Here is a 21,317-nt window from a genome sequence, read left to right on the forward strand (position 1 = left end):
GCTTTATAGTTTTGGGTATTATCGCAAGTGAGTATTTGCTCTACACGCATCTTACCAGACCCGTTGCATCCCTGGATGTCGCCGGCTTCCGCTGAGATGGTAGAGAGAGAAACGGTAAGAATCACCTCTCGTCAGCGGCAGTTTCGTCGCTAGCTCATGGCACACTACCCGAGTCGCTGTGTGAGCCGGCGTAGAGACCGAGAGGATGGGAACTCGTTTTCTTATTTATTTACTGTTTCTCAGTTCCACGTGCTGACGATATCGTAGGCACCATTGGAGGCGGCCTAACTTAAGTACTTGACTATCTAGGACAACGCTCTCTCCACCATATATTTTGAATGCATAGTTAATATGTTGAATGACTTTTCGCAAAATAAAAAATTATGTTGAATGATAAAAGTTGGGTAAAGTCCATTTTTTAACATTAAACTACCACGTTCATTCGATTTTGAATCTCAAACTACAAAACTATTCATATTCATATTCCACAAAAAATCTAACAAAACCATGCAAATTAGGCCAGTCTCAATGCATGGTTTCATCGCACGATTACATAGAGTAAAAACTAGGCAATTGAGCCGGATGAGTTTCATGGGGATGAAACTCTTCTCACACCCATAAAACTCTTCCATCTCTCTCTTCATAAAAATTCTGCCACATTAGCAAAATTAAATGCTCGTAAAACTCACTCCGATTTTGGGCCACATCACCCGTGTCACCTGTCCGACGTGGCCGCACCCGTCGATCAGCGCTCGCGCGGGCCTTGAACGCCATCTCCCCCGTTGGCCCGCTCTGAAATTCCCCACTCGCCCAAGAACCCTAACTCGGCGGCGGCAGCAGCGGCAGAAGACTCTAGCGTGAGCGACCGCCTGATACCGTTGTGTGTGAGCGAGACACTATACGACATGGACGCAGTGATGACCATACTTGAAGAGCTGGCGCTACGGCGAGTGGCGGTGGCGGTGGCGGAGATCCCGGAGGCAAGCCCGGCCCGCCGCACGCGCGCGGACACAGGCGATCTCGGTCTGCCGAGAGCTCAGAGTTTGAGGGGGGGCGCCGATCTACATCCGCCGCGGCATCGCACGACGTAATGGTCCGGATTGGGAGGCTGGTCAATGGATTCTTGATGGAGGTCACTGTTGACACCCAAAATTGGCATGATTAAGGTTTTCTAGACAATCTGGGCAGACCGGTCAGACCTCTCATATAAATCGGTCAGACCGGTCTAGACAAGTTTGTCAAATTGCCAATTGGACTGCACCATTGCGTAGATCTCGTCGAGACGATCGAAATGCATATATAGAACGTTTAATTTGGAGTCCGGATGAGGAAGTTATGCCTCCCTGAAGACCTACACCCCGGTCTGACCGGTCAGACCGGTCCAGGGCGGTCAGATCGGCCCAGAGACCGGTCATACCGGTCCGAAACGCTCAATCTGAGTTAGAAGTTGTATTTTGACACGGGATTTGATAACATTTCGACTCCTAACGGGTACAGACCTCCCCACCCTATATAATCCCAATCGATTCAACACTTTTACCCTTACTTTTTATCTCTAAACCATAGCTTTTCCAACCCCATCTGCTGTTCTTCGCTCGTTTCTATGGCGTTCGAGGATGTTCTAAGTACCTACTGACTTCAGAGCAACTATAGATCCACGAGCTCCGACGGGGTCCCTCCCGAGCTCAAGGTTTAAGGTTTTCGCGACGTTCTCTGTAGAACCGGTCTGACCGGTTGCCCTAACTGGTCTGATCGGTCTGTGCGCAGGGAGCTCATTTGTGAAGATCGTGTTGATGATCAACGCGCATTCTAGCACATTCGAGTGTGTGACCAGATTTTGCATCAACACACTTTTTGGCGACTCTGCTGGGGAACGATTAATCTGGTTATTCAAAACCGATCTAATCTACTCCTAGAAAAGATGAGCGTCATCATCGACCTCAATGAAGGCAACATCTTCATATCCATCGAGGAACTCAGCAGGAGGAGCGTCAAGATTACTTAGTGGTCAGGGAGCACTTCAAGGCACAATTCTTGAAGGGATTCAAGAAAAATCAACAAAACCAGGTCACCAGAGTTCAAGACTTCGTGATACCCTCCTTCACGCTCAAGAATAAGCAAGTCGAGGTAATAAGCAATGTAAGCACTTCATCTTCCAACTTGTTTAGCCAATTATCATCTATTGTGGATCAGAAGATCGCTGATATATATAAGCCGGTGAATGATTTGGTTGATAGTTTAAAGGGTCAATTGGACGTCATTGTCGGTACCCCAGGACTGGGGTACCCCCTCTTGCTGTGACTAGGCAAGAGCCTTTGTAGTCATCCTTGACTACAACCAAACAGCCGGACCCCTGCAGTCCGAAGTCCTGTCCTCCCGACAAAGGTCCGGACCTGTTCCACGGCCGGGGAAGGTCTGGGAACGCCACGTCCCAGGAAAAACAGGCGCTCAAGCGCAAGCAGCCAGGGCTCCGGACCTCCCAAGGAATCCGGACCCCCGCGGGGTCCCGGACCCCTCATAGGGTCCTGGATAGCAACCGGACCCCTCTCCAAGGGAAAGTTTGGACGCCCCGCCTCAGGGTGGTCCGGGGCCGACACGTGTATGAGGCCCTTAGTCTCCATATTGAGGTCCACCTACCTTCGCATTTATTGCGGTAGGTGGACGTCCACTTTGATATAGTGGAAGCCGAGGCGTTTGACTGACCAGGGGGCACTATTGATCGCGTATTACCAAGGCAGTGGAGCCGATGGCGCCGCCCATGCCGCGTCTGCCAGTCTGCCGTAACAGTCGGATACGACGGCTCGGCTTCACCCATTATGACGCTACATAATAGCCTCAGCAGGCCACGCCGCAAGCTACGCTACTCCAACGGGCGCCTCGCTGACGGGACAAGAGAAGACCCCCTGTGTCAGAAGAGCAGCAGTACGCATATCGAAGGAAAGATTCGCTACCACTGTAGCCACAGTCACGTTGGGCCCACCTGTCGGGGCATCAACGTTCTATGTATCCGCCCCCCCCTTTGATCTATAAAAAGGGGAGAGCGCCGTTAGAAAACCTCAGGCTGGGTAAGAGCCAAGACCAGCAGAGGATAGATTCATTCACACAACCAAGACAATACATCTCCCAGTGGACGTAGGGTATTACGCTCCGGCGGCCCGAACCACTCTAAATCGTGTATTCCTGAGTCCCAATCTCAGCGTAGATCTAGCCCCATCGCCTAGTACTTCCCCGAGTACTCCCTCACTGGGAATAGGCGGGTGCGCTCCGCCACCCGGCTGTGGGTACCCTTGAAAATCCCCGCGACATTTTGGCGCCGTCCGTGGGGAAGACAGGCGTTGGCTGGATCTTCAGGCCTCTGGGCTGCGTTCTCCCTCTGCAACGGCAAACTTGAAGATGAAGGAAGGCACACTCACTCCGCATGCTATGGCACCGGCGCTCCGACGACCTCGGTGCGGCGGCGCACGGCAGCGGCGTCTGCTGTGTGTCGCCACCGCGACACCTCAGAGCCGGCGTAGCAGCATGCAGCAGAGGCGCCGCTGCGCGCCGCCGCTCCTACGTCGACTCAAGGTTTTCTCTCAAGCAACGGCCACGCCCCCTCTGCGATGGCATGACGTCGGCTCAAGGCTTTCTCTCAACTTGGAGCCTAGAGCCGACAGCCATCCCGGAGGAAGTTGACTGAGACCTCCTGCCGCAGCAGCACCGGAGATCCACCTCAGCGTTGCTCGGTGCTGCTGCAGGCAGGACCCCCGCCACCTCGCGCGGGGGCCCTTGGCGCTAGCACCAAGGACAAGCCGGCGAACGACCGCACTTCTCCACGCGTCGCACCGGTCCATCTGCTGCGCAAGGGTTCTGGTTTCCATCGGCAACGGCGACGGCAGGGGGAGGGGGCCTCTTCCATTCAAGGCCAAAGAATTTGTCTCATGCCATGTAAGCATGTGACAGCTCTTAGGCAAGGAGGGGCCCCCCGAGCTCCCGAGGTGATCCTGGATGATGCGGTTCAGGCACGTCCAAGGTGCCTTCACCTCCGAAGAACACGCTGTATAGCATGCAGCCGTAGGTTACTCCTAAGAAAGGAATAAGAGAATTTCTCCTTTGTAATAGCGTGGTGTCTATGTGTGTGTCCAGAGCGGTTAAGGTCCGACCTTGTAAACCCGGCCTCTGGCCCTATCACACAAACAGGCAAAAGCGGTCCGGAGCGGTGGAGGTCCGACCTCGTAATCCCGACCTCTGATGTATACCGTGATAACCACAATGATAAAGGAGATTTTCTTTCTTGACCTTATCTAGGCTCCACCCTGGTTACATTCATTCATTCTGGATGGCTGTTTTTTCGGTTGACCATTTCTTCCTCCCAAACAGAGTCTTTACCATTGTTGCTAACAATCCAAGTTGAGTTGCTGGCTTGTGGTCAGGTGAAGACACCCCTTCTAGCTGGAAGGCAGTCCGGACCCCTAGGGACCTGCTCTGGAGAAGTGGTATTTGTATCCTGGGGTAGAGAAGCTCCGCGTGGCTTAGCCTGGTAATGTACCCTAAGTTTACGTACTTCACTACCCTGTTACAAGTACTCTAGTATCCAGGACTGCTGACTTTAGAGGTCCCGGGCTCTCTTCTAGTATAAGGCTTGGTTTCTTTGCACCTTACTATGAGGTCTGGTAACATGCTTCATCGGATTGTCAGCAACGCCCGCTCCGGCGGAGACCGCTCGCCCCGGTCGCTCCAAGTCCACTCCGGTGGCCCGCTCCGGCGGGAGACCGCTCGCCCCGGTCGCTCCAAGTCCACTCCGGTGGCCCGCTCCGGCGGAGAGACCCGCTCGCCCCGGTCGCTCCAAGTCCACTCCGGTGGCCCGCTCCGGCGGAGACCGCTCGCCACGGTCGCTCCAAGTCCACTCCGGTGGCCCGCTCCGGCGGAGACCGCTCGCCCCGGTCGCTCCAAGTCCACTCCGGTGGCCCGCTCCGGCGGAGACCGCTCGCCCCGGTCGCTCCAAGTCCACTCCGGTGGCCCGCTCCGGCGGGAGACCGCTCGCCCCGGTCGCTCCAAGTCCACTCCGGTGGCCCGCTCCGGCGGAGACCCGCTCGCCCCGGTCGCTCCAAGTCCACTCCGGTGGCCCGCTCCGGCGGAGACCGCTCGCCCCGGTCGCTCCAAGTCCACTCCGGTGGCCCGCTCCGGCGGAGACCGCTCGCCCCGGTCGCTCCAAGTCCACTCCGGTGGCCCGCTCCGGCGGAGACCGCTCGCCACGGTCGACAAAAGCTGGGTCCGGGAAGTAGTGCTACCCCCTGAGCGATCCGAAGTCCGTGTAGCCGCTTAGCTTGGTTCCGTACCCTAAGCCTACACCTTCGTCGCCCCGTGGAGAGCACTCTAGTACCTAAACCAGGCAACAAGCATACCGGCCTCAGGGGTCCGGGATGCCCACTCTCTCCAAGAGCACACCAACGCAATCAAGTTGCGTAGGAACACATCACGGTGGTGGCCCCACCCGCGGGTTCGGACCTCTCCCGAGGTGGGCCCGGGGGCCACTGTCGGTACCCCAGGACTGGGGTACCCCCTCTTGCTGTGACTAGGCAAGAGCCTTTGTAGTCATCCTTGACTACAACCAAACAGCCGGACCCCTGCAGTCCGAAGTCCTGTCCTCCCGACAAAGGTCCGGACCTGTTCCACGGCCGGGGAAGGTCTGGGAACGCCACGTCCCAGGAAAAACAGGCGCTCAAGCGCAAGCAGCCAGGGCTCCGGACCTCCCAAGGAATCCGGACCCCCGCGGGGTCCCGGACCCCTCATAGGGTCCTGGATAGCAACCGGACCCCTCTCCAAGGGAAAGTTTGGACGCCCCGCCTCAGGGTGGTCCGGGGCCGACACGTGTATGAGGCCCTTAGTCTCCATATTGAGGTCCACCTACCTTCGCATTTATTGCGGTAGGTGGACGTCCACTTTGATATAGTGGAAGCCGAGGCGTTTGACTGACCAGGGGGCACTATTGATCGCGTATTACCAAGGCAGTGGAGCCGATGGCGCCGCCCATGCCGCGTCTGCCAGTCTGCCGTAACAGTCGGATACGACGGCTCGGCTTCACCCATTATGACGCTACATAATAGCCTCAGCAGGCCACGCCGCAAGCTACGCTACTCCAACGGGCGCCTCGCTGACGGGACAAGAGAAGACCCCCTGTGTCAGAAGAGCAGCAGTACGCATATCGAAGGAAAGATTCGCTACCACTGTAGCCACAGTCACGTTGGGCCCACCTGTCGGGGCATCAACGTTCTATGTATCCGCCCCCCCCTTTGATCTATAAAAAGGGGAGAGCGCCGTTAGAAAACCTCAGGCTGGGTAAGAGCCAAGACCAGCAGAGGATAGATTCATTCACACAACCAAGACAATACATCTCCCAGTGGACGTAGGGTATTACGCTCCGGCGGCCCGAACCACTCTAAATCGTGTATTCCTGAGTCCCAATCTCAGCGTAGATCTAGCCCCATCGCCTAGTACTTCCCCGAGTACTCCCTCACTGGGAATAGGCGGGTGCGCTCCGCCACCCGGCTGTGGGTACCCTTGAAAATCCCCGCGACAGTCATGAAAAAAATGCAAATCTATAGATGATAATTGTGCGTTCCAAACTGCTAGTTCGTTGGCTACGCCAGCATCTGTTCAAGAACCACTATATGACATACCGACGAACTATTTTGTAGGGCAAACATCACCATTGCGACTGGTACGGCCGAATAAGACTAGACTAGTCAGACCGGTCCAAAAGACCGGTCAGACTGATGCGATGCTGGTCAGCCCAGTAACATCTACACCGAACACGTCTGCTCCTTGCTCGGCAACCCTTAGCCGAACCAATGAGATGACAAATTGTGTGCAGCCTTCTCCTTCACAAGAATCTGGTTCTCCACATGAATCGATTTTTGTTAATATACATGGAAATTTTGCGGGGCATGCACTGATAAGTTCAGTTCAGATGATGGTACAAGATGATCCTATAGAACATCATCTTACTTCTGGAGCACAAGCATCCACGGGTGGTAGATGCGAAGCCGATCCCGCTAGGTTAAAAGAGGATCCGGCTAGTGCGATGAAAACCAAATTTGGTGTGGATATAGGTAATTCTACATTATACCAAAAGCCATATCCCGTTGAATTTGGTTTGGTTTCTTTTCCTGCTGGTTGGTGTGTTCCTAATTTCGTGGAATTTAGTGGTGATGATAATAGAGCACCTTGGGAGCACATTGACCAATATTTGTTACAACTGGGAAAAGCTGGTTTCCATGATGCTTTGCGCATTCGCTTATTTTCATTATTTTTGACTGAAACCACTTTTCCTTGGTTTTCTTCATTGGCCCGGAATTCTATTCAATCTTGGAATCAGTTAGAACGTAAATTTCATGATCGTTTTTATAATGGGGACAATGAGACTAAGCTGTCGGATTTGGCATCAGTTAGGCAAGGCCAAGATGAGCCTGCTTCATATTACTTTCGAACTTTCGAAGGTTTAAAGATATAAAAAACAAATGCTTCAATTTAACAGTTTCTGAAAAGGAATTGGCTGATTTGGCTTTTGATGGTTTATGTTCTTATTTGAAAAAAGAACTCAAAGGCTTTGAGTATCAAACTGTTAATTATTTGTAAATGAAAGCCTTGGGTTTTGAATTTAGACTCCAGAACGCAAAAAAGATGCCCATAATACTCATCGGTCCATACATGTTGATTATAAATCTGATTTGGACGATGAGAAAAAGGAAGTTCCTGAATAAGAAGCTAAGCCATGTTCTTGTTTATCCCTTAAGCCGATTCCAAGGAATAGACAAGAACAAGTTCGTTTCACATTTGATGTTTCTAAGTGTGATCGTATATTTGATGAGTTGCTTAGAAGCGGAAACATCAAGTTGTCTCATGCCATACCGTCGCTTGAGGAGCTAAAGCGACATGCATATTACAAGTGGCATAATATTTTTTCTCATGCAACTAATGATTGCAATATCTTTCGTCGAAAAATCCAATCGACCATTAATGAAAGACGATTGGCAATGCATGAGGTGAAAGATGACAAGGCGTCATTCCTAGTCCATACGATTGATTTGGATAATGTCAAGGTACTCATTCGACCAGAACAAGACGAAGGAGCAAAAGGAAAAAATGTTATCATTGGTGAGCCAAGGCCAAAAAATGTCAATGACAAGATTCAGGCTAGGGAAGTGACGATGGAGAAGACTCCTTCAAGACCCGGGGGCAAGAAAGTTCCTCTCAAAAGACATTTGGTCTGCAACTCAGGCACGACCAGTCAAACCGGCCACCTCAACTGGTCAGACCGGTCAGGCAAAAAGCCAGCTTAGAATTTTCAAGCCTAAGCGCCCGGAAGAAGGTACTAGGAGGGTTAATGAGTCAAAGGTGCAAGAAAGTTTTATGTTGATCGTCGTTAAGTGCAAAATATGACCATCAACTATACTCATTAAATAAGGAAAACCATACCTCTTACTTACATATTTGTATCACTAACCTAGCTCCACAGTTGTTTTCGAAGATTTATGTTTTCAGGAGCACAAGTCCAGAATAAGAAGAAAACACGAAGAATACGTAGACAAAATCGCAGAAGATCGCGTCCTGCGTAACACATGCAAAAGAGGCCCACAAACCAGACCAAACCGACCAACGAAGCCCCTGACACCGACTTACCAACATTAGGGCCCACCAGGCAGTATACCAGAGAAAGGCGGTGGCCAGAGGTGGCAAAGTGGGGCCGGCCAAACCAGGATAGGCCCCTATTCAGGTGCATTTTGGCGGGAAGGATGATCTTATCCTCCTGATGGCGGTTTGGCATGTTTCCATCAGGGTTCACCTAACCGGTTTGGGCCGGTACCAAACCAGCCCAAATTCAAAATTCAAATTTGAATTCGAAAAAATGAAAAATTCCCAAAAAAATTCCTAAAAATACTTCAAGGTGCGACGAATCTAATGGTGTCAAATTTTCTCAAAAATTCGTTCGTTTAACATACTTTTAGGGCATTTAAAGTTAAAACAAAAAAGAAAAGGAAAAAAATGAGACGGCCCATTAAGGCCCACTTGGTAAACGGATCAAACCGGCCGGTAAACCGGTCAAACCGGCCGGTATACCGGTCCAAACCGGTTACACATGCGATTTTAAATTTGGATTTGAATTCAAACCGGTCAAACCGGCCGGTAAACCGGTCAAACCGACCGGCAAACCGGTCTAACCGGTCGGTATACCGGTCCGAACTGGTTGAACTGAGTTTTTTGAATTCAAATTTGAATTTGACCAGTTTCTACCGGTAACCGGTCAAACCGGTCCGGTAAACCGAAACCGAAGTGCTCCGGTTTGGGGTGTCCGGTTGGGGAAAAAAAACCCTGGTTTCCATACAAGGAGATGCCGGGAACCGACCTCTCAAGCAATAAAAGGGGCCTCTTTTCTCTCACACCACACACACTACTTGAAGGCCTCTCTCTCACACTCTCTTGTGACTTGTACTCCTTAGGGTAGTGGAGCTAGGCTAGTACTTCATCTCTTTAGCGAATCCAGTCGTCCTCGGGGTCGGCGAGCAATCCTCAGCCTCTGGTATGGCTTTGTATTCCGACTCTCGTTATGCTATTCATACAGAGTTCGTTCTTGGTTATCTTGCTATGTTCTTAGCTTGCTTAGCCTTGATCTATGCTTTATCAAGTTATTCTAGTTGCTTGCTTAGACCAGATGATTTGGGTAAGGATATCGGTTCGTTGTGCTTTTCGGGCTTGCCTTAGCATCTTACCTGTCCATCCGAAGGGTGGGGGACCCGGGGGTGCTAAGGTAGTGACCTCATATGCAGGCATGGTGCCCGGGTATGCGGGATCCCTCGGATATGACGGTGCTCCACGGTTTGACTAGGGTAGACCGCAAGTGGTGACGGCTCTGTCGGTCCACCGGGAAGCTGCTTCTCGGTTAGCGTACTCCCCGACGTTCGGGTATCGTGTAGGAGTTCATGCAAAGTTGAAACGGGACTGGATGTTCTCCAATGTGGGTCATTCTCCCTGATGTCCCTAATTTCCCGGCACCTGCAGCTCTAAGCATGTGGCTAACGTATCTTATCTGCTAACATGAATAGTATACTAGGATCTGTTGCCTATGCTCCCGCTAACCTTAGGTGTGCTTGTTTATTCTTTATTTATGAGAGTTGGCTGTTCTGTGTGTCACATTATCCCTGATTATCTTTATTTATCACTTACCCCTGTATAATCAGTAGTCTACACCTTATTTCATAATGTCATGATTATGTAACTAGTAAACATCTTTACACAATCTCGCCATCCCTTGGGAAAATATAAATAACAATACCCTGAATACTTTCGGGCGAAATGCTACAACGGTATATCTGTGCTCTTGCGGATCTTTCTGTAATCGTTAAGACATACCAACCCGACATTTCCTTGGCGGCGCTGCTAGGAACTAACCCTTCCTAGTAGCGACGTTAAGAAATGCCAACAAGTATTTCTGGCGCCATTGCCGGGGATAGCACTAGGTGTAAAGATTTCACTAAGCACATAAACCTGGCAATATGAGTAAGAGGTAGCTACTGCCTATACAGGCTAATGTGTTTCTCTTTTTGTTTTCTCCTGATTGGATGAAAACAGGATAGTGTATGTCTGGTTTCTCCTTGCTGACAAACTTCATTGAAAATCCCGAGAAGCTTGTAAGAAGGGTCCTACCTCACGTCGTCCCTCCTCCACTCTCGCAGTCGACAAGTGAACCAGCTCTTCAAGCACCATCAACAACAACCGAACCCATGGCTGAGAAGACTCTCCGAGACTTCTCCGTCTCCTCAGCTGCCAATGTGTCAACTAGACCCAATGTTGATGTTGGGGATGTGAATTTTGAGTTGAAGTCCAGCCTCATAAACATGGTGCAGGCTAGCCCATTCTGTGGCAAGCCGAATGAGGACGCCAACGCCCATCTCCAGAACTTTCTGGAGTTATGCAAGATCATAACCATACGGGGCGTTACGGCTGATGCCATCAGGCTCCGCCTGTTTCCTTTCTCCCTCCTGGGGAAAGCAAAACAGTGGTTTTATCAGAACAAGGACGCCGTCAGCACGTGGGACAAATGTGCCATGGCGTTCCTCGCCAAATTCTTCCCGTTGGACAAAACAAATGCCCTACGACGTGGAAGAATATCAAGTTTCCAGCAGACACGGATGGAATCCATCCCAGAAGCTTGGGAGAAACTCCAAGAATACATACTCGCCTGTCCTCATCTTGGGATGGATGAGTGGCTCGTACTCCAAAGCTTCTATAATGGGCTAACGACTACATCAAGAGCCCATCTTGATGCTGCTGCTCGAGGAGCCTATCTGGACCTTACAATCGCCAAGGCGCCACTCTTGATGTCCTCGAGGGTGACGAACCGGGAGGCCTTGGACGGGGAGGAGAGGTGGCGGAGGATGTGCTCGAAGAGGTCCTCGTCATAGGGGAGCGCGATGGGTCCCGCACAGGCGCCGGACGAGAAGCCGTACTCCTCCTCCGCCTGCCGGAGCAGCTCTCGGAACACCCGGTGGTTCAGGTGCGCCGCCCGCACCACGAACCGCCACGCCATGCCGCCCATGCACACCGCCACGTGCCCCGTCGGGACTCGCGCCTCGCTCCCCACCGTCGCCACCACCGCGCGCGCCGCGGCACGGGAACGTTGCTGCATTTCGCCATCACCGGCCGCGCCCTGAACGCGTCCAGCCGCCGCCCCATCTCCGTCGACCGCAAGTGACTCACGGGGGACACCATGGCGCGGAGGCCACCGTCGTCTGCAATGAGCGCTACGGCCACGTCCGGGAGGTGAGCCTGTGCGCGGAGGACGGCAACAACGGCGGGGTTAGCGGCCGGGACCCGCTCGCCGCGGCCATGGCGCATGCTCGATGGCGCCGACAACCCACGGCCGACTCATGCCTCCGGTGCCCGAGCGCCGGCTCGTGCCGTCCCCGTACAGCGAGGAGATCACACCCGCCGGCGCACCCATCTGCACCACACCCAGCGCACGCCATGGCAGGAGCGGGAGCCGCAATAGCCACGGCCATGGCGCCGAGGTGGTGTGCTGAGGACCGCGGCCGCGTCGTCGATGGCGGCCAGCAGGTGGTGCTCCGGGGCGATCTATAGTCGGCGGAGAGGACAAGGGCGCTCGCCCCCACCGTGAGCCTGCTGCAGGATGTTGTGGTATGGAGAAGAAGCAGCCCGGCCATGCGGGATGGAGAAGAAGAAGAAGCAAGGGCATCGGTGGTCATTTGCCCTCTCGCGCCGACTCAGATCCACACTGGAGCGACGACCTGGCGTGCCACGTGAGCAAATGTGATAAATCTAGATCGATTCTCTCTCTCTTATGCTAAATCTGTAGTGACCATTCATTATAATGGTAAAAAGTTAAATACCCCCTACTCCACCCGCCGGCCGCTGCGCGGAAGAGAGATGAGACCGAAGGGGAACATAGAGAGAAAAGAGAGAGGGGGTAATGCTAACAAGTGGGCCTTAGCTCCACATGGCATCCACATCGGCAAACCGCCTAGCAAAACCACCTAATGGCCAAACAGGAATAGTTTTGATATTTGAATGGTCAAAGATACCCAATTTTGATGTTCGATGGTAAAAACCAAACTGAGCCTAAAGTTCAATGGTCAAAAATGAACTTTTTCCATGAATAAACCCTTCATTTCAAATAATATAAACCTGGCAAAGTTGTGATCACCTAAGCACATTTTGACGAGGTCAAACATTTGAGGAAACATGTAAGTTGCAACTGTCAGAATCCTGCAGTAATCCGTACAAGTCACATATTTTAGACAGAAGGGGCAACCATAGCGCTACTGATTACTTAGATACTAGCAAACTTCGACATCCGATTGATAATCCTCCCAATAACAAGGTACATCATATCTATCCACATTAAGTGCACCATGATACTAATACACCATTAAGTGCACCATGATCACATGAGAGTCCTTCCACTACGCACATCGTACAAATCCGCCTCAGGTTCACAATGATCACATGAGAGTCCTTCCACTTCGCACATCATACAAATCCGCCTCAAGTTCACCATGATGCCAATATGCTTTAGGCACTGGCCACCTGTCATCCAAGATATATTTTATCCAATGTAAGGTTATAGGTTGTTGAAAATATTTTTGAAGTCACAAACAAGTGAAAACGAGAAAATAGAACAAATATTACCTGTTTTTCTCCTCCCCTCTAATGAAATCAAGTCGCAAAAGGATTATTTGAGCTGTCATCCAACATATTTTTTAATCACAAGTTCACAGGCTGTAACACATACCCACTTACCCAGTAACTGAGACATAACAAGAAAACAAGTACCTCTCCGATGGTAAACTGAAATTATTCGCTCCATTTAAAGCATTGATAACCTCGTGCCTTGGAAGGAAAGGAGTTACATCACTTCCATCATAAAAGTTCATGCCAACAAAACTCCCACCAAAATCAATAAGAGGGCCGCCAATCCCAGCCTAGTAACAAAAAAAGGCAAATGTTATTGGATAACTTCAGTGGATGAATTGTGATTAAAGATAACTCAGATTCTAATGCAATTATTTAATACAGGTTGCCATATAAAAAAACAGTAAGAGAAATCCAACACACTACCTTCTTACTTTTACAAGTGGAACAGCGTAGCTCCTTGCAATTGAGTACGCCCTTCTTACTACTTTCGACTTTACCCTTGTTATTACTTTTGACTTTACCCATTATGGCCATCAAAAGTCCATGTATAGTGTCACGCCCTATAGCTACTACCTGTTTAGCTGACACTTCATTTCCATTAAAAATGTCTTCTGGTCGAATAGCATTGAAACCTTTCTTGACACTGACAATAGCAATATTATAGTGTAAATTATACAATTCCAATGTCCCATCACACAACGTTGATTCGGTGGGAGAAACACCTCGATCTGCAGTGATTAAGAGAGATCAGCTAACCACCATATATAACTTAAAAGGCCAAGAGTGATAGGAGCACCAACCCTCAAGTTTCCATCAACTTCATCTTCATTAGCACGACTTCTAACTAAATTGGCAGAAGTCAAGACAACAGTGCGTGTGGTTCTGCTTCCAAGCCACTTTATAAGCAACCCTGTGCAAGCAAAGGACCTCGAACAATCGCTGTAGAAAGAAGCGAGACAACCCTACGGGATATATTTGTCACAACTTCCTTTTGAAGTTGATCCCAGACACGCTTGAAATAATCATTGGGTGGAGCACCAAAAGGATACCCTTTCCAAGCACGTAATTCACCAAAACGGTCTTCAAATCGATTATGCAACCGACCATTGACTGGTTAAAAACCAAGATCAGAAGTTAATTATAAAGAAGAGAACAAGGGACATCAGAAATATAAAACCAAAGAACTTACCATTCAAGCACAAGTGGTGGTGGCATTGGATAGCCTAAGGATCTTATCCGGTAACTAGTTTTCATGAATCCTGATGCAACAAGGAGATTAATGAGTACTCTGAATGACAACACATAATATTCTGCAGACAATGATCAATTGGTAACATTTACAGTGATGGCTTGAAAGATTATTCACACCTGGAGGGACCACACTTGATACACCTTCAGGCAACAAAAAATCCCAGAGGCGGGTTTTCTTAGGACTGCGATAGAAAATGTTAAGGGTCATTCTCATAAATATAACAGTGAAACTAAAGGAATCAAGGTACAAGGGGACAAAGGCAATCAGACTCGTACGTATTCAGCTAAAGACATGACAGGAGTAAGCAGATTCATAAGCAACAAATTTGTATTGTCCATATCATCTGAATGAATTGTTTTTGCTCTTTCTAATTTAGACACACTAGCTTCAAATTAAGCATGGGTGCTAATTTAACAATAGGAGACAGCACTGGTGCAGGTCTGCACCAGGTCGGTAAGAAGAATCAATTTGTTTCCAGCCCACAAATTACAGCGTGAAAGGCTCCGATGCAACACCAGAAAAAGGGTAACAAATATAATTAAGTGGGGGAAGATATAGCTCACAGATACTGGAACTGCCAAAGACATACTTGAGTATCTGAAACAACTCCAAGCGTTCATAAAGTGATTTCAGCGTTAGGAACTTGGCACGTTTCCTATTCTCAAAACCATCATGACAAAGATCAACGATCATCCCATGAAAACCTGTCGTCTTTTCCTACAAGTGGCCCTCCAAGTGCAGCCTAGAACAAAGAAAAGTGGCATGGTTTATGAAGGGAAAATGCATTTTACTTGTGTATGAATGACACATTAGACCAAAGGTATAATTCATAAAGCAAATATTAGTTTAAAGTTTTCCATCATGCCAAAAAGTAAAAATAAATTAACAACAAACCTCTGTGAAATCTTCACTATCAGAAAGGAAGATGTTGGGAGATTCGTTAGACAGAGATCCATGCATGGCCATAAAACTGCCTGAATTGAAGGCACGTCCAGCAGCTAGTACATGACCATCAGGGCAGTCAGGTGATGCCTGAAGATCGAGATGTACAGGACGGACATTTAGGCGGTTAATGGATGTAACAATAGCAATATCTTTATCATATAGTCCCAAGAGCCCATCAGTAGTTGTGTTATCAGGAAGCCGCGCTTTAACCTAGTGACAAAAGCAGTAGATCAGCACAGAATGGCCACGGTTAGCTTGATTAAACAAATCAAAATGGAAGACAATGATCAGCAGCACCAACCCTCAATTTATCATCTCTATTTCTTTTGTTATTGAATTCTCGAACCAAACATGCCGAAGTAACAAATCTTGTTAGGCGTAGTATAGCTCTCCCATGTGGTAGAGCTATGCCAGAGCATGCAAACAACTTGTTTTCTTCTGCACAAAATCATGATTTAAATCATTAACAAGTGGAAGCAAAATACCAAAATACAAATTAGGAAAAATCATAGCATACCAGCACTGTCACCATCAAACAAAGCAAGTGAAACAACACTGGATCGACAAAGTTCTTGGCCATGTGCAGCTTCATCACCAAATGGTTTCTCTTTAAAGGAATTTTTTGGAACTTCCCGATCGGGAAACCCGCCGCATTGTTCCTCCTCAATTGCACGTCGTTTCTTATGAAAATCAGCCAATGCTGCCTGACTCGCTTGAACTAGTTAATAGATATGGTACAGTAAAAGTGTTAGTGTTCTATTAGAGCAACATGTGCACAGAAAAGGAAGAAGCAGCAAATTCAAAAGCAATTACTCACATTTCCACATTTCTCTTAAGCTGCGGCTCGTGCCTTTTGGAAATGAGCGTTTTGGGCCATCACTCCCACTTGAAAGCTGGAGTTTGCTCCTACTTGTAGTTCTCTGTTCCCTAGTTCTTAAGGCCCCCCCCCCCCCCCTTTTCTTATGGTCCTTAGCAGTCCTGAAGCAGCCAGTAAATGCAAATGTTTGGTAGATCTACTTAGGCATCGTTGTAACATTGATCATAAATAATGCCCCCAACATCAATTGGAAACATTTGCTAACTTTTATTTCTTAGACTCATGATATTAAACAGTGTAATTTGACAGGGAAAATATAGAGAATCTCATGGCACTAGACTCATGACAAGGCGGAGGAGCAATGCGGGAGAGAGGAGAGAGGGAACGGATAGGATAGGAGAAAAAGGAAGAAAATAAAAAAATGTAGCCTATGAGAGATGGGTTCTACTATTATTATGAAAGTAGGGATTATTGTTGGAGTTAGAAGCAAAATTGAAAGTCTCAGAAAGTTGGGAGAACCCCTACTCAAGAAAGTAGGAGCCTTGTGAAAGATCGGATCGTGTGCTCTAGCCTAAGAGGAGGAGGGGGTGAATTAGGCAAGTTAAAACCATAACCTATGGCTCCAACTAAATTGCATAATATTAAACTAAAACATGCTATCTATATGTGCAACTACGGTTCTTCTAGTGTGAAACTCCTATCCCAAGAGAGTTTAGCAACATATAGTCTTTCATAACAAGAAACTACTCTACGAAAGTAAAGACACACAAGAATTGCTGGTATGAAATGTGAAAACGTAAAGAGCGGGATAGGAGGAAATAAACTCTCGACGCGGGTGTTTATCCCGTGGTTCGGTTAGCCACAAAGGCACACCTACATCCATGTTGTTGAAGCACTCACTAAGAGTATCGCTTCCCGGCAATCAAGTCTCTTCCATGGACTCAACCACAATCACCTTGATCCCGTTTTCCACTAAGGAGCTTGTCCACGAAGGAAGAGGGTCTCCACGTCCCCCGTAGAAGATTGTCGTTGCCGCTCCACACCAAGTCGAAGGATCGATTACGTGCCGGCGAGCCACCAATGCTCCAAGAGGCCGGCGCACCAAGATCTTCTTGTTGGTTCACTCAAGAACCAGCCACAAGGTACAACACCTTGGTTGCTCACTCACTCAAGAGCTAATCTAGCACTTACACTCTCAAAGCTAGTGCTAAACCTAAGAATTTGATCAATATGCACTTAGGTAGGCTTGGAGGGTTTCCTGGGCCGACCGGCCTGACACCTCCACATACATGGGTCCAATACTTTCACCGGAGCAATGTGACATGTTCATGAGGTTCCAGAACAAGGCGAACATTTCATATCCTGTCGGTGGACCCGGAAGGCACAAGGTTCCACTCAAAAGCCCACATACCAGTGCCAAGATCGTCAAATGGGGAAACCACCCATTCCAGAAGCAAAGTGGAGTGCTGTTGTGCAACGTCGGCGAAGCGGAGGGCCGAGGGGCTCCGGAGGCAGGCCGCCCGGCCCAAGATAGAAGCATCCGAGGAAACCACCCAGAGAACCGACGTCCAAAAGAGATCAGGAGCCGTCCACTGGAGGTCGGTGGCCAGATGTCACACCCCTAGGCCGGCCGGCCTAGGGAGGACCGCCCGGCCCCACCTTACAGCCTCCCGGCTCCCGGCTTCGCGTGGAAGTTAAGCACCGCCTCTACAGTTGCGTGCACCTGGCGCTAACAGAATTACCGGCCTTTTACCGACCTTGGAAGCCTATAAATAGCACTCTCCCCTCCACTTGTAAACACACACTCAAAGGAGCAATTCTCTCTTCTCAAGTCTAGAGTAGGTTAGTAGTTGGGAGTTAGAGTCGAGTCGGGCTTGTCTCGGGATCCGGAGTCGTCATCGGAGCTCGGTAAAGCTCTTGTATCTTTTCCTTTGACTATTTTAATATAAGTTATCTTCTTTATTTACTTGAGTCAGCTTTACTTTCCGCAAGTATTTTTCTTCCCAAGTACTAGTACTTGTCTGCGGGAGTAAGTTTTACCTTTAGTTCAATTTAAGTTCCCTTGCTTGTCGGAGTTAGTCTTACAAATTTTCTCGCCCGTACTAGTGTAACTCAAGTTAGTTCACTAGGTTGAGGGGGATTTCTCTTGAAGGCATCAAGAGAAATCCTAGTACCGAGAGCAGACGTGGTGTCTGACTCAGTGCTAGCTAGAAAGTGTGTTCCACCCCACGGTACCGCAAGTGGTAGGTGGCAAGTGGTGACAGCCTTGTCCGTCCCTCGTAGTCCACCATGTTGGGTGTTTTCATAGCAGTAGGATGGCCAAAAGTATGTTGGCCCCTTCTCACCCCTGTCTGCGCCCTTCGCTTAGGCCGCCGAAATAAGCTCCTGGTTCCGACATCAAGATAGAAACATAGATTAGTTCTAGTGAGGCTAGCTCAGTAGTTTAGAAGTGTTTCAGGAGTCCTTTCTCGCTCGTTGTCCTCCCAGCTGCTACCTCTCTAAGGTATAGAATCTCCTGTGTGTCACACGGTCATAGCTTGGTCATTTATCTCATCAATTATCTAGCTTACCCCTGCTGAATTAGTCAGTCGATAACTTCAGTAAGGGTTGTCACTACAATTTACGATACACTTTATCATAGTGCTTCCCTGAGGATTTCACGATACCATGGAATACTCCAAGATGAAGTGCTACACCGGTGGATTCTGTGCGCTTGCAGAATACCTATTCAGATTGAGCATAAGAAACACTAACAAGCATTTCTGGCACCGTTGCCGGGGAAGCAATTGGCTAAAATTATCGTATAATTGAGTGGAAAACCTTACTGTTTTATCACCGCTAGTTTTAGCGGGCTTACCATTGCTCTCTCTCTCTCTCTCTCTCTCTCTCTCGTTTATTCGATGCAGAGCAGTGCATGACCGGTCTTGATCTACCATCCAACTTCGATCCGAATCCTCAGAGAATTGGGCGAATTGTGAGATGCCGCGTCGTCCCACCCCAGAAGAAACCCACTTGGAATCCTCGTTTGTCAGTCTCAGCACCACCCATGGCCAAGACTCTCAGGCAGTACTCGGCCCCGTCCAGCAGCCCCATTCCTTCTGGACTGAACAATTACTATGGCAATGATGGATTTGAGCTCAAGTCGGGACTGGTGAACATGGTTCAAGCGAGTCCATTATGTGGCAAGTCATCAGAGGATGCCAACGCTCACCTTCAAAACTTCCTGGAAGTGAGCAGCACCATCAACCCCAGAGGTACCACAATGGATAACGTTCGTCTTCGACTGTTCCCCTTCTCCTTGTTAGGCAAGGCGAAGACGTGGTTTTACACCAATAAAGCAGACTTCACCACATGGGAAGCTTGCTCCAATGCATTCCTGACGAAGTATTTCCCGGTGGGCAAAACCAATGCCCTCCGAGGTAAGATCTCTGGCTTTCAACAGCTCCCGGATGAAGCCATTCCGGAAGCTTGGGATAGATTCTAGGAGTACATTGCAGCATGCCCCCACCACGGTATGGAGGAATGGTTGATTATTCAGATTTTCTTCAATGGCCTGAACACATCAGCTCAGAACCACATCGATGCAGCATCAGGTGGTTCCTTCCTTTCGCTCAGCGTCCCTGAAGCAAAAGCGCTGGTAGAGAAGATTGCTTCCAACCAGAGTTGGAAAGGTGAAAGGCAGCAACAGCCCCGCAAGGGAATTCATCATATCGACAACATCGATATGCTTGCTGCCAAGATGGACCTTCTCATGAAGAGACTGGAGTCTCCGCACCAGGAGGCTAACAAAGTTATGGATTCTCGCATGACATGCGAAATTTGTGGAGAAACCGGACACATGGGCAACTCTTGCCCGATCACTCAGGAGGAAGCTCATTTCGTTGGAGCGAACAACTCCAACAACTCAGGCTTCCGTCCTCAGCAGGGTTGGAATTCCAAACGCAACCTCCCCTTCAGTCAGCAGCAAGGTATGAATTTTAATAACAATTTTCAGACCACTTTAAAGGACCTAGTTTATGGCCAGAAATAAATTAATGACAACATTAGTAAGAAATTTGTTGCTAATGACAAAATTTTGGAGTCTTTGGCCGGACAACTAGAGGGCATAAACTCAGTTATTAAAAACCAGTTGAGCTTCAACAAAATGATAGAAACTCAGGTTGCTCAACTAGCCTCATCTTGTCCTAACAATAATTCGGGAAAACTTCCTGGGCAACCGAAAGTTCCTCCGAAGGAAAATGTTAGTACGGTAACTACGCGGATAGGTAAGTCCACACAAGAACCACCATACCCTAAAGATGCAGGATCTCGGCGGAAAGCCGTACCCGCCAGCAATACCTCTGCTGCACACGAAGACCGGGAGGAGGTAGAAGAGTACAACACAACTGCTGTCCAGGAGAAAACCGTGGAACCCCCTAGAACTTCACGGGAGTTTCATGACACTACTGCCTTACCGTTTCCGGAACGGTTAAGGAAGCCGGTGGCCGACGAGCAATTCGGCAAGTTCGTCGAGGTAATACGGAAGTTGTATGTCAATATACCGATTCTTAACGCTATGCAGGTCCCAATCTATGCCAAGTACATCAAAGATATACTTGGTAACAAGAGAAGCCTGCCCACCACCGAGGTCGTGCAACTCACAGAGGAGTGTAGCACAACTATACTCGATCCTCTCCTGGAGAAGAAGAAAGATCCAGGATGCCCCACAATCACATGTTCAATCGGGAGTCAACATTTCTCACATGCTCTGTGTGATCTGGGAGCAAGCGTCAGCGTCATACCCAAGGTAGTTTACGATAAACTAAACTATCATGAGCTTGCCCCTACTGCTATGTGCTTGTAGCTAGCAGACCAGACGGTCCGTTACCCTGCGGGAATTGCAGAGAACGTTCCGGTTAAAATCCGGAACTTCTTTATTCCCGTTGATTTCGTCGTCCTCGACATGGAAGTCGACGCCAAGACGCCTCTCATGCTGGGAAGGCCGTTCTTGAGTACCGCAAATGCACACATTGACGTCGGAGCTGGAGAAATTTGGCTCAACATCAATGGGCAGACAGAGAGGTTCACCTTCCGACCGAAGGTCGAACAATGTTCCCAGGTCAAAACATTCAA

The 21,317-nt window shown here is 49.1% G+C and overlaps 1 protein-coding gene, 1 non-coding gene and 1 pseudogene across 2 annotated transcripts; all 3 read right to left on the reverse strand.

Annotated features, from left to right (window-relative positions):
• Nucleotides 1-10,946: 10,946 nt before the first annotated feature.
• On the reverse strand, nucleotides 10,947-11,665 carry LOC120662759 (auxin-responsive protein SAUR40-like). The gene is made up of 2 exons (XM_039941839.1): nucleotides 11,336-11,665; nucleotides 10,947-11,018 (listed from the first exon to the last, which is right to left on the reverse strand). The coding sequence occupies exons 1-2, from the start codon at nucleotides 11,663-11,665 to the stop codon at nucleotides 10,947-10,949; spliced, it is 402 nt and encodes a 133-aa protein (XP_039797773.1).
• A 1,333-nt stretch (nucleotides 11,666-12,998) lies between these two features.
• LOC120662760 lies at nucleotides 12,999-16,215 on the reverse strand (annotated as a pseudogene).
• Nucleotides 16,216-19,614: 3,399 nt separating this feature from the next.
• LOC120663215 lies at nucleotides 19,615-19,721 on the reverse strand. Its single transcript, XR_005670434.1, has one exon. It is a non-coding gene; the product is annotated as a small nucleolar RNA R71 (small nucleolar RNA).
• Nucleotides 19,722-21,317: the final 1,596 nt, after the last annotated feature.

This window comes from Panicum virgatum, chromosome 2N (genome assembly GCF_016808335.1).
Source record: "Panicum virgatum strain AP13 chromosome 2N, P.virgatum_v5, whole genome shotgun sequence".
In the NCBI taxonomy this organism is placed as follows: domain Eukaryota; kingdom Viridiplantae; phylum Streptophyta; class Magnoliopsida; order Poales; family Poaceae; genus Panicum; species Panicum virgatum.

Excerpts from the sequence above, each read along its gene's own strand:
- LOC120662759 (XM_039941839.1), bottom strand. The coding sequence starts at position 11,665 with ATGCAGCAACGTTCCCGTGCCGCGGCGCGCGCGGTGGTGGCGACGGTG. Across the intron at positions 11,019-11,335 it reads AGAGTGGCGCCTTGGCGATT|GAGGGAGAAAGGAAACAGGC; the intron begins GTAAGGTCCAGA and ends TGCTTTCCCCAG.